The 13,388-nt window shown below is 37.0% G+C and overlaps 1 protein-coding gene across 3 annotated transcripts in view; it reads left to right on the top strand.

The window, feature by feature from the left end:
- Positions 1 to 13,388, top strand: part of LOC107745098 (integrin alpha-11-like) — a 66,148-nt gene that overhangs the window by 21,363 nt on the left and 31,397 nt on the right. For 2 of the 3 annotated variants that reach the window (XM_016558933.1, XM_016558932.1), the window contains exons 2-5: positions 4,689 to 4,800; positions 11,850 to 11,959; positions 13,087 to 13,178; positions 13,258 to 13,372. In XM_016558933.1, the coding sequence (XP_016414419.1) occupies positions 4,689 to 4,800; positions 11,850 to 11,959; positions 13,087 to 13,178; positions 13,258 to 13,372 (429 nt within the window). The remainder of the gene's footprint in view (positions 1 to 4,688; positions 4,801 to 11,849; positions 11,960 to 13,086; positions 13,179 to 13,257; positions 13,373 to 13,388) is intronic. The other variant, XM_016558934.1, reaches the window with a different exon arrangement.

Below are 13,388 nucleotides of genomic sequence, written 5' to 3'. Positions count from 1 at the left end.
GTAGGAAATTTACAAAATATCTTCATGGAACATGATCTTTACTTAATATCCTAATGATTTTTGGCATAAAAGAAAAATGTATAATTTTGACCCATACAATGTATTGTTGGCTATTGCTACAAATATACCCCAGCGACTTAACACTGCTTTTGTGCTCCAGGGTCACAAATGTCGTAAAGGCTTTTTAATGAGCTGAGAAGTGGTTACTTCAAGTCTTAGCTCATGAATACAGACCGATCCAACCTAGACGTGCCAGAACTTCAGCTAGCTGGATCTCCAAGAGCTGTGGCTCCCAGACTGGTTCATAATCTTTAATAATAATTGTAATATTTTAAATATTCGTAATAGTTGTAATTTTCGGGTAGCATCCAGTCAAACCTGTTGTGCATGCCTTAATTTGCTTGCATTAGCATACGTAAGAGTCAGAAAAAGATTTGCTGAATGATTTCTAATGAGAAGAATAAAACAAAGGAGCCTTTCAGTCCGAATGCATGAAACTGGGAATTGCGTTAGCATGCGGCGTGCAGCAGAGGGAGCAGATTTACTACACTCTTCCCCTGCGTCTCTGAGGAACCAGAGCTCCTAAAATACCGTCATCTAAAAACAACAGACGTCTCCATGTGGAAAAAGTACGTCTGGGGCTAAATATTTTTAAGGAATGCTTTGGAAAATGGACCTAACTCCTGGTCTCCACCCATTAATGACAAGTGGCATAATCTTTAGTTCAAAATGCATGTGAAAGAAGGACTATATTTGATGTCGCTGTGATGCATTACATTTAAATACTTACAGAGAAATACTTTCTCTTTGATCTGATTGGCTATCATGAGCAATGAGGAGAAAATAACATCCATCTGACAGATTTTAACCTACTTTCAGCTTAATCAAAACCAGTTTGAGTTTTTTTCTCCCCAATATTTACTTTTGAGATACTGACCTAATTTTATGTTGTCTTATGTGACTTGATGTCACAATCTTTTTTTTTTGTTTGAGGACAGGTGTGCTGTTACTTTATTAAGCGATCAGACCTGCTGGATCATAAAACAGGTGAAAAAGCACCAGAGAATTACATTGAGCCATATCTAAAGACTTAGACGAGCCACCTGTTCAGTAATTCAAATTTAAGAGCGCTTTCCCAGAAACCCTCTGTGAAGACTTTATCATGCTGGAATCTCTCGCAGTCACTTGCCATGCGAGTGTAGCGTCTGCTTCATCTCTGGCCCAATGTGTTGGTCGTGGATTCATTTCTCCTCCAAGCCAGAGCCGGTCTGTGGATAAACCCACGTCCTTCCTGTAACACAGATACACAAAACCTCTTAAACAGCCTAAACTGGTTTCAGCAGGTCTCCTAGTCTAGTCATGCTGGTTTGCTAACACTTTAAGATCCAATAGCTCTTTTCTCAAACCTTGATCCGCCTGCAGCATTTTAAGGCTTCACAGATGCAAAGTAACCAAATTTTTGTCAATTTTTTAAGGCAACATTGCAAGTATCCTTCATAGAAAAACAATCCCATAATGCACTCATTGCACTACAACAATCTGGTGAATGAAGCCAGAGAGAGAGTATAGGTTATACTAACATTATATTTTAGTAAATAGTTAAAAGTATTGAGAAGATGATTCAACTTTGATCAAAATAGTTCAATCCAGTTGAAAAGTATGTATTTTACCCAATATGTGTATTTTAATACAGTAAGGTTGCTCAACCAACCAGCTTAATAATGACAGAATAATGAACGATCTGAGAGCTACTGGGGGCTTGCTTCTGTTTGAATTAAAACACAGGTGAAGCACACATGACAAAACACTCTAATGTCACCAGATGCTCTCAAGAATCCAGAGTATGACGTTCACTATAATCCTCATTACTGTCGTAAACTGGCTGTAATTTAGCCACAGATCCTGGCTGACTTCACAACCGCTGGCCTCATCTTCCCCGAGACGGTTTATTGAAGGAGTCTGGTTTCAATACAGCCAGTGTTTGTTACTGTTTACTAAAACTGCTAAAAATAAATTTTTGTTAATTGAAATAAAGCTGAAATAAAATAAAATGTAAATATTAGATGAAAAAAAAAGAAAAAAAAAGATGCAAATTAGAAATGTTGCCTTGGCAACTAACTGAAATAAATAAGTTGAAGGTGAAGTACTAAACTTAAAATAAAAATCATGCTAAATAGAAATATAAAAAAAACTAAAGTGCATTAAAAATGACAAAAAAATGAAAATAAAAGCTAATTCGAAATAGTAATAAATACTATTATACCACTAAAATAACACTGAAAGGGTTCACACAAAATTCATTGACTCACCCTCACTGAATGATGCTGTCTTTGACGTCATTACGTGTGTTCCTGTGGCTCTAGAGTTATCAGGTCATAGCTTTTACGACTCAAAAAACATCCGTCTAGAACTGAGTGCTCATAAGCAAAAATGTTCAGCATGTTCTTGGCACTTCCATGCTGAAATGAGTGGAAATGTTAACGGATAGCCTTTTTCTACATACCAACTATCTAAATTTCTATTGGCCTAGATCAGCTCTAAACTTATGCTTTAGAATTTAATAAAAAATTTTTGTCTGGAAGAATTCAATTTCTTCTTAAAACCCTCAAAGTGCATACCCCCAAATGTTTATTTTATTTATTTATTTATTTTTACTTTTTTTAAGCAAAACTGATGGAGAAGTGAATATCATTTTCTGTGGTAATACATTACACCGCAAACCGTTATATCTTGTATTGAAGCCAGACTGTAAAGAGACAAAACAAAGCTCTCCAAAACAGAGAGAGTGAAGAGCGTAGTTTCATTTCTGACGTGTTGGCTTCACGACAGGCCACTGTGTCTTATTAAGTGTGATGACTTTTCATCCTGGGCTTCTCTCTTTTTGGGACTTTTCATCCGGCTGAGAAAAAGAGAAGAATATGGAGGAAATGTGATTGACCCTTTGTCTTTTTTCCCTGTCAGGGGACACGTTTCCCCAGGAAATTAAACTTGAAAGGGGATGTGAGGTCACTTCTATGATACCGTATCACGATAAACATTTAAATGAAATCCAGAGGCTGCGAATGTCCATCCAGAACCCGAGGGAAGTGGGAAAAGACCATCTACTGCTGTTTCATGTGGTCTCACTGACCGTTTGATAAACCATGCGAGATAAACTGTGCCTCCTTAAGAACAACAAAAGAGTAGAATAAGTGTTCTTTAGATGCATCGCAGCATTTAGACCTTTTATCAGTAACACCTTATGTGAGCGCAGCAACTTGCACTGAATTTATTTAATACACGAGTTTCACAATTTGAGTTGAATTACTGAAATAAATGAACTTTTCCACGACATTCTAATTTATTGAGATGCACCTGTATTTATGCCAAAAAGGGTCATTGGAAATGCATATAGTATATACATATACACTATATATAGAAATCGCTGCAGTTTCCAGTTGAAATGAACACCAGAGGCAGTAAAACTCCAACAGCTTTTATTCCTTTTCAGACAAAGTATGATTTACAGGGCCAGAGTTTCGATTATGAAAGTCTATTTTTCGCACAGTTCCTCGCGGAATATTACGTTATGACTTACAAAAAAAAAACAACAGTAACAGTTTTGAACAGTAAGATTTTTAATGTTTTTTAAAGAAGTCTCTTCTGCTCACCAAGCCTACATTTATTTGATCCAAATTACAGCAAAAGCAGTAATATTGTGAAATATTGCTTTCTATTTGAATGTATTTTAAAATGTAATTTATTTCTGTGATGCGCAGCTGTATTTTCAGCAACATTACTCCAGTCTTCAGTGTCACATGATCTTCAGAAATCATTCTAATATGCTGATTTGCTGCTCAAGAAACATTTATTATTATTATTATTATTATTATTATGTTGAAAACAGCGGAGTAGAATTTTTTCAGGTTTCTTTGATGAATAGAAAGTTCTGAAGAACAGCATTTTGTAACATTATGCCTTTATCATCACTTTTGATCTATTTAAAGCATCCTTGCTAAATAAAAGTATTAATTTCTATCATTTCTTTTCCAAAAAAATAAATAAATAAATAAATTATACTGACTCTAAGCTTTTGAATGGTATAGTGTATAGTGTTACAAAAGCTTTTCATTTAAGATAAATGCTGATCTTTGGATCTTTCTATTCATCAAAGAATCCTGAAAAAAAAATGTACTCAACAGTTTTAAATATTATATATATATATATATATATATATATATGTATATATTATATATATATATTCAAAAGAGTCAAAAGTCTTTATAGAGGGGATTTTGGATATCACTTTTTATGCTTTCATTAATCAGAAAATACTGACAACAGAAAAAAAAAAAGTTCACCATTTAGAAATTAAACGTTAAAAATATACCATATGAATAATATGAAAAATTAAAAACCCTCAGTAAATACCTTCAGAATATAGATAGGAATGGCGTGTTACTGAAGTGGAGAAAACAGCCTTTAAAGGTACAGACGCAAATAAATAAAGTGCAATAAAATAAACACCTAAATGAGCCTAAAAGAAAACAAGCTGCGGAAACAAAATAACCCAAATCCTCAAAATTGATGCATGAAAAAACGATGGTTTTGCATATAAGCATATAACAGTCTAAATGGTATTTTACCATGTATTGAATCCATTTACACCCAACTGAATCTAATTAAAAAGCTGTTTTTGTTTATTTCAGGGCGGCGGACCTGCTTTAATATCGACACCAGACATGCAAAAATCATTAAGGGGTCGACGGAGGCTCAGTTTGGATATACGGTTCAACAACACGAGGCAGACGGCCGCAAATGGTAAGACTGCTTCTTCAGAAACTGATTTGAAAAGATCATCTGATGGCAACCTTGAATTTATATTCCCAGTTTGAGTTTCATAGGCCTGAGAGAACATTCCCAAATGACCATTTTACAGCTCTGATGTTGAGATCCCTGACTTTCATGCCTTGGCAAATCTGAGCATAGCTTGACTTTTTCCTCAGGAGAAATACTACAGCAGAAGTCTTCATTTGCTCTCTCTCACTGCTGTCTAGAAGAAACTATCGAGATATTACAGAGAAAAGCTCAATTTCAGCAATAGTTTTCTTCTTGAATAGTTTCATCCATCATTTCTTCCGATGAAATACTGCTGTGAAATGCGATCGTGCTCATGCTTCTGCTGTCTGCTGGCAAACACACAGTCTCAGATTCGATCTCGAAACTCTCTTGAAGACGTATCGCTCTTGCTTAAGTAAACCAAACATAGCTGCATCTGCACATGGGGAATTAAATAAGCAATAAACAAAACCATTCACAATGACAGCCAATAACATATGTTCATAGAAGCAAGTGAGTCACACTAGCAAGGACATTTAGTCTTACAAATTCAGTGTTATGGATTATAATTGCAAGCAAAGTGAGGTTAGTTAATAAAAAGGTATTTATATCAAAACAAGATATATTTTCCAACATTAAAAATGGTCCACTGCAAAAAGAAAACCTGAAGGAAATACTACGTTAATAATATTTACTTAAAAGGACAGTTCACCCTAAAATGAAAATTAGCCCATGATTTACTCACCGTCAAGTCATCCTAGGTGTGTATGACTTTCTTCTCTCAGACGAATACAATCAGAGTTATATTAAAAAACGTCCTGGCTCTTCCAAGCTTTATAATGGCAGTGAATGGGTGTCGAGATTTTGAAGTCCAATAAAGTGCATCCATCCATCATTAAAAGTGCTCCACATGGCTCCGGGAGGTTAATAAAGGACTTCTGAAGTGAATCGATGCGTTTCCATGCGTTCCGCTGGAATACCACTCTCTCGTGAACGCGCGTACAATAGTTAGCGGAAGCTAGAGATTAGAGTTTATAAAGTTTTAAATATGGATATTTTTCTTACAAAAACGCAATGATTTGCTTGAGGGCGTCTTTATTAACCCTCTGGAGCCGTGTGGAGCACTTTTTATGATGGATGCACTTTATTGGACTTCAAAATCTCAACACCCATTCACTGCCATTATAAAGCTTGGAGGAGCCAGGACGTTTTTTTTTATATAACTCTGATTGTATTCGTCTGAGAGAAGAAAGTCATACACACCTAGGATGGCTTGAGGGTGAGTAAATCATGGGCTAATTTTCATTTTAGGGTGAACTCTCTCTTTAAAGCCTATCGTAGATATTAATGTCAAGAGAATTTATCATTTTTAATTTCAAACAGACAAGTCCCACCCCAAGCTCACATGAATGATGACGGATCAATGTTTTGAAAGCATCGCAAGGATTCAGTGTCTCTCTCTTTATGAAGTCTGACTGACCATGTGACTCTAAGTGAGAAACTGTTTAATATAAATCAAATTAAATCAGATTTAGGTAGACCACGATGTTAAACGTAATACATTTCAGGACCAGGTGCCTGTATAATTGCAGCCATGCAGAATGTGACATGCGTCATCTCATCATGATAAGTAATGCCATTACTGTAACCCAGCTGGTCTTTATATAGTAAAGCCAATCAATTACTCTCACAGCTTACAGCCTTTAAAACACAGGGTATTGTTTTTGACTCATAAAAGCCCAGACACACAAAAGAATATCATTAACCAAGCTCCCACGGCATCAAAACCCCTAAATCCTTCCTATTATTTAATCCTGAGGTTTGTCATCATTGACGGGGGCCTTTGGGAAAACCTGGGGGCCTTTGATGTGCGCAGGTAAATAAGTGGAAAGTATTTGCACTTGTCTCGACACGTCTGTGAGCGCGAGCTCTGGAAAGTATGTGTTTTTTGGCTTGTAATTCCCAAACCCCCTCCTGTGCATCCCATCTCAAGACAAACCGTGTGGCGCGCGCTTCCCTCTGGAATGTGATTTACTGCGCAGAACCGAGAGGAATGCTGCTTTTCCATTTCTGTCGAATGTCACTTAAAGTCAAAGGAGTGTTTTGCTTCATGCACTAATGCATACAAATATTTTAATTCTTAAAAACACATGCATCTAAAATTAAGTGTTGCAAACTGTTCAAAAAATGGCCCCCTGCTGTTCTAGCCAAGGTCTGAGCGCATCCCGTTTACATGTAAGAGTCTGGATGTTTTTTGTTTTAATTCCATATGAAACAAAAATCGCCTCTATTTACATAAAGGAATAGTTCAGTGAATGGGTGCCGTCAGAATGAGAGTCCAAACAGCTGATAAAAACAGCACAATAATCCACAAGTAATCCACACCACTCCAGTCCATCAGTTAACATCTGGAGAAGACAAAAGCTGCGCGTTTGTAAACAAATCCATCAAGACGTTTTAACTTTAAACCATTGCTTACAGCTAAAATACAAGTCCTCTGATATTGTTTTCTATTATGAATATTTTCATTCTGACAGCACCCCATAATTTATCAGTGCACATTTGTCTTCATAACTTCTGAAGATCAAGAAGATAAATCAAGATATATTTATATTTAGATGCATAATGATATAATATATTAGGTTTTGTTTTCAGAATTTTGTTTGGGGGGGGGGGATAATCTTGTTTTCCCTTTAAATTAAGCATAAACACTTCATTTTGATTTTTTGATTTTTTTTCAGAAAACAAAGCGATATGTTAAGTAAATTTTCTTTTCAAGTATATGAATCTTGATTTAAGAAAGTTAAAATATTTGTACTGGAAAACAAGACAAAAATAGCAAGTAAGAAATTTTTTTTATTTTTTTGTAGAGTATCCAGTTTCATATAAAAATACATCACATTACAGACGTAAAATGGGTTGACATTAATGGTAAACACTAAAAAGTACTAGTCGCTGATCCTGTTTCAGTGATTAATTTCCTCAACATAACTCAAGAGCTGAAGAATTTGTAGTACTTTAGGGATACTGGTATCCACATGTCATCATGTTCCGATATGCAAGATTAAGAACAACATCAGTCTATATTTCAGCTGGGTTTCGAGCTAATGTCATCAGCAGATGCTTTTATCAGAAGTGACGTATGGTACAATTATTACAGCTCCTGGAAGAACGCGAAGTGGCTTTGTACCCGATTCCCATTTGTTTTTCAAATCCAATATCGCTGTGCAAGTGTTGAAATTGGATCCGTTTGTTCAGACAGTGAAGTCAATACCTGGGATATTACAACTAATACTAATCTGATTCTACTGTTTAGACTGAAATGCATTACTAAAATTCCAATTTTAATCAGATTTCAGACCGCATACAAATTGGGTTTGTAAAAACTACAGATTTCACACAGTTTTTGCGATTCAGACTACAAACAACTAAACGGATTTGAGTCGGACAAGGCTGTGTGAACAAAGCCATAGGGGAAAATTCAATAAAAATGAATTGCACATGCTGTTAGCCCTCATTTGCATATGCCGTCTGCATTGTTATAGCACATAAAATTATGCAAATCCGGTAACGGTGCACAACACAACCAAATGCAATTGGCTGTTTAAGCAGGAAAATATACATAAACAGCTCTTTTAAAGGTGACATATTATGCCCCTTTTTACAATATGTAATATAAGTCTCTGGTGTCCCCAGAATGTGTCTGAAGTTTCAGCTCAAAATACTCCACAGATCATTTATTATATCATTTTGCAAATGCCTATTTTGAGTGGAAGCAGAAACATGCTGTTTTTCGGGCCTGTCTCTTTAAATGCAAATGAGCTGCTGCTCCCCGCCCCCTTTTCCAGAATAGAGCTGCACAGCTCGTATCTGCTAAAAAAATCTGTCTTGGTTCTGATTATCATGTTTATCGCGCTGAAATCATGCGTTTTAAACCATATGAGTTTAAACTTCAGATATAAGTTTTTCTGAGCGCACACATCTGAAGCACACGCACAGAAAGCTGCTGTCACAGCATGCGAGCACTAAACTAAGTTCTCATTCACACACAAGTTTACGTTAAAAACACACACGAGTTACAAAAAACAGTCGGTTATGTCTGTGAAGGAGGCTGGGACTCTAAATAGTGTTCTGTGCTCATCTGTGCAGCCAAAGACAGAACATTAGCATTAGAACTGGACTGGTACACTGTTGTCACTTGCAAAATCAAATGACGGAGCTGTGGGTGGAAACTTACAGATTAAGGGGCGGTGATATTATAATTAGATCCCTTTGCCACGTCACCAAGGGAGCAAAATCAGACGCGCTCATTTTCTCAGACGCTTGCAGAAAAAGGCTTCCCAAAACAAAGTTACTGGGTTAATCTTTTTCACGTCTCCTTGGTTGGTAGATGCACCGGAGACCTGATTATAGCACTTAAAACCTGGAAAAGTCAGATTATCATGATATGTCACCTTTAAACAAAATGCTGTTTGATTCCCAGTAAATGCATGAACTTGAAATGCGATGTAAGTCGCTTTGGATAAAATGCATAACATGCATACTATAATAAACCTCATTTGCATGGTAAGTTTGCATGTTTGTGCTGGAAAAAAAGAGAATGAATTACTTTAAGTACACATGTTGTTCAGTATAGATGCCAGTGTAGCAGCACCTGGAAAAGCTGAACTATAGAAGTCTGAAACACTGCCCTCAAAACTGGTGTTTAGTGAATTGTGATAGTTTATCAGTCAACTCTTGATTGGGTTTGAACCTACAGCCTTTCAGTTACCAGTCCTAATGTTTAACCCCTAGGTTTTATGCATGCATGTTTTATGTATCTTGACATGACCATGTTTATTTTGTGCAAACTTAGATTGAATGTTAATTCAATGCTATGAAAGCCAATCAGTGCTATACAAGCCTTTGCACAATTTCTCCACCATTTTGCAATCATATAGTTTGCTGCTAACCCAAAAAATAATTATAGGATAAAATATCAGACTCTGTCATGGCATTGTGGAAAACCTAAACAAACCGCAAGATAGACATTTCATCTCCAAATAAAACACATTTGGATGGATTCACCGAGCAATTAGTGTCCTGGCTTCTATCACAATGTAAATGAAAGGCAAAGTAACAGCATACAGGTTTGGATCAACATGATGATTAGTAAACAAAGACTAAACTATTCATTAAAGAGTATGTTGGGATACCTGTAGGTTGTTTAGGATGAGAAAGAGACTGGTCTGTCATCCTTTAAGACATTGAGCTCCAATTTATTCTGAAAGCCCTGGCATGTTGAATTAGCATCGGCTGGCTTGGAAAAACAACCGGGTTGAACTTGGCGTTCCTGAAATAACTTTGCCTCAGGATAGACTAAACCTTCACTACAGGTGCCAAAGAGTAACAGTACATTCCAACAATGACTGGCGTTCAGAAAGTGGTGCATTGTGGGAACTGAGAGTGCTGCACATCCCAAAAACAAATCCGTCATGTGACTTAAAGCAAAAACAAATCCTACTATGGTACACTGAAAAAAAAAATGGAAGAAACATTTTGTAGAAACATTTTCACTCAGAAATGGCTTCATAAACAGTTACAAAGAAATGGCAACACATTTAATCCATTTTTAACATTGAAATTTTAGAGTAGAAAAACTGAAATAGTAGTTATTTTCTTGTGAAACATACAGTACTCCAAAAATTTGTTTTATTTTGGAAACTTCCATTTATTTTGAAAATCTTCACTCTTTAATGCACAGCAAATTATTTACCCTGCTTAATAGGCTAGTTTTAACCAGCATAAGATGGTTTGCTTTGCTGGTCTTAGTAAGGTTTAATTGGTTTCTCAGCCTGGTGAAGCTGCTTTTCAGCTGGTTTAGTGTCCAAAACTTCTCTAAAACCAACTAAACTAGATTCTCTTGACTACAAAACCAACAAACCACCTTAGAATGGTTTATGTTGTTAGTTTTTTTTTTTTTGTATTGACATTATGACAAGTCTGAGAATTGGCTGACTGTGATACAAAACACGTGTTTGTAGATAAACCCATCAAAGACCATCCTGACTAGTGAAAACCACCCCAGTGGCCAGTTAAAACCAAAAAAACACCTTTAAACCAGCATAAGGTAGCTTGCTGGTCTTAGTAGGTTTAGTTGGTTTCTCAGCTTGAAGCTGTTTTTTTTTTTAGCATGCTTAGCTGGTTTAAGTGCCCCAAACCTCTATAAAACTATCAAACTAGACCATTCTGACTAGTGAAAACCACCCTGGTGTCTAGTTAAAACCAACAAACCACTTTAGACCGGTTTATGCTGTTTTTTTTCTTTCATACTGACAATATGACAAGAATGTGAATTGACTGACAGCTATGTTTTTGATTCAAAACACGGTTGTAGGTAAAACCATCAAACTACACCATCCTGACTACTGAAAACCACTTTGGTGGCCAGTTAAGATCAACAAACCACCTTAGACTAGTTTATGCTGGCTTTTTCTCCATATTGACCATATGACAAGAGCACAAATTGACTGTAGGTCGCAGTGGCAGGGGAGGAATGTAAACATTGCCATAGATGGATTTCACAGGCCAAACTCTGGGATGCGGTTTGTCGTCGCAGCTCTAAATGTCTTGATCTCAACGTGAACAGCATTACCGAGTTTGCTGTTGGTTTCTGGTATTGGCTCCGTCTCAAACGTACCTCAGAAGCTGGAAAAATCTGCTTAGCGGTTCCCTGCTGCTGGGCTCGTGTAGGGTTTTCCTCCTATCAGGGAGTGAATGACTTCGACTGGAACGCAGCTGGAATGTTGAACTTGTGATCCTGTTTGTGTTTCTCATAAAATGGCTATTTGGAAGGATCTGCTACCGTTCACCAATTTATTCTCAAATAAAAACAACAGTTAAAGCTGTAAAAGTACGCAAGAAAAACCAAATATCCCAAACTAGATTTTAATCAAGCATCATGCATAATTGAAGATTACATCAAACAATTAAACCTGATCAAAAAATGCATGGTGTATAAGTATTTAAGGAAGTATATTCTTGCATTTCAGGCTCCTGGTCGGAGCTCCCTTTGAGAGCAGCGGTGAACACCAGACAGGTGACGTCTACAGATGTCCACTAGACAGCAAACCTGCCGCAAACTGCACACGACTGCATTTAGGTATCACATCACATCATCTGACACCTCAAAAGGAATAAGTAGCCCAATAATGAAAATGTGCTGTTAATTTACCATTCAAGACGAAGGTGACTTTTTTCTTGAGTAGAACAGTAAGGAAGATTTTTAGCTGAAGCCGTGATCCTTGGTGATTCAGAAAATGCAAGTCAGCGGCTGCCTGTTTTTGAGAATAATAAAAAGGAACACAAAATTAACACCCGTGGCTCCTGACAATATATTGAGGTCTTATGAAGCGAAACGATCGGTCTGTGCAAGAAACTGAACATTATTTACAGCATTATTACATGTAATCCAGAGCCTCAGGCAAACGGGGAAATCAATTCGGTTCTTTCAGACAGTTCGATTCAATGAACTGGTTCAATTCACTAGTTCATTTGCGTAATCACGCAATGATCATCTACAGATTTTTCCCGGACCTTCTTTTCTCTGTAAATGAAGGGTGCACACTATTGCTGAGAAACACAATCAGTGTCAGTGGTCCGAGTCGAAGTGTTTGCTCAGTTCAGTGACTGTTGGAGGAACTTGAATGAGTTTATTCATCATAGAATCAGATACGCCACTATTTTGGCTGATTTCGAGTCGCAGTGACTGTCAAGCGTCTGAAAGTGAGATTTGATTGAGGAACTTGTAGATCTGTGCTGCTCGAGCCGCGAACTGTTTCAGATGCTTCAGTCCGATTTGGTGAAATGATTCATCTAGTTCACTAAAAAGAACCTGTTCAAAAGAATGATTCGTTCATGAACCGGACATCACTCCGGACCTAATGTTGTAAATAATGTTGCACAGACCGATCATTTCGCTTCATAAGACCGCAATATATCATCAGGAGGCACAGGTTAATTTTCTGTTGCCTATATACGTATACTTTTTTTGTTCTCAAAAAATGGGCAGCCATTGACTTGCATTTAATGAATCACAAAGGACCACGGTTTTAGTTAAAAATCGTCTTTACTGTTCTACTCACGAAAGAAAGGCACCTACATCTTGGATGGCCTGCAAAAGTTCACTTTTGGGTGAACTGTCCCTTTAAGCTTCAGAAAGGCAAAATTTAACAAAACATTTTGTAATTCTTTCTCTTAACTTTCTCTTGCTGTTCGGCTGTTTTTAAGGAAAGATATCCCTGAACAATGTGTCTGAACGCAAAGAGAAAATGAGGTTGGGAATGACTCTCACCTCCAACCCGAAAGACAACAGCTTTGTGGTAATTTGCTTAAGATCATAATTTTCCATCAAAAATCAAAATAGGTTCTGAAAATGGTTTTATGCTGACTGTGTTTTAGGCGTGTGGGCCGCTGTGGTCGTACGAGTGTGGAAGTTCCTACTACAGCACAGGCATCTGTTCAAGAGTCAACAGCAGCTTCAACTTCACCCACAGCATCGCTCCAGCCTTTCAAAGTAAAGCCAAACTCTT

This window comes from Sinocyclocheilus rhinocerous, unplaced genomic scaffold (genome assembly GCF_001515625.1).
Source record: "Sinocyclocheilus rhinocerous isolate Xijiao unplaced genomic scaffold, SAMN03320098_v1.1 scaffold2966, whole genome shotgun sequence".
Lineage (NCBI taxonomy): Eukaryota > Metazoa > Chordata > Actinopteri > Cypriniformes > Cyprinidae > Sinocyclocheilus > Sinocyclocheilus rhinocerous.
The sequence above is the reverse complement of the archived record's forward strand: the minus strand, read 5'-3'. Positions and strand labels throughout refer to the sequence as shown.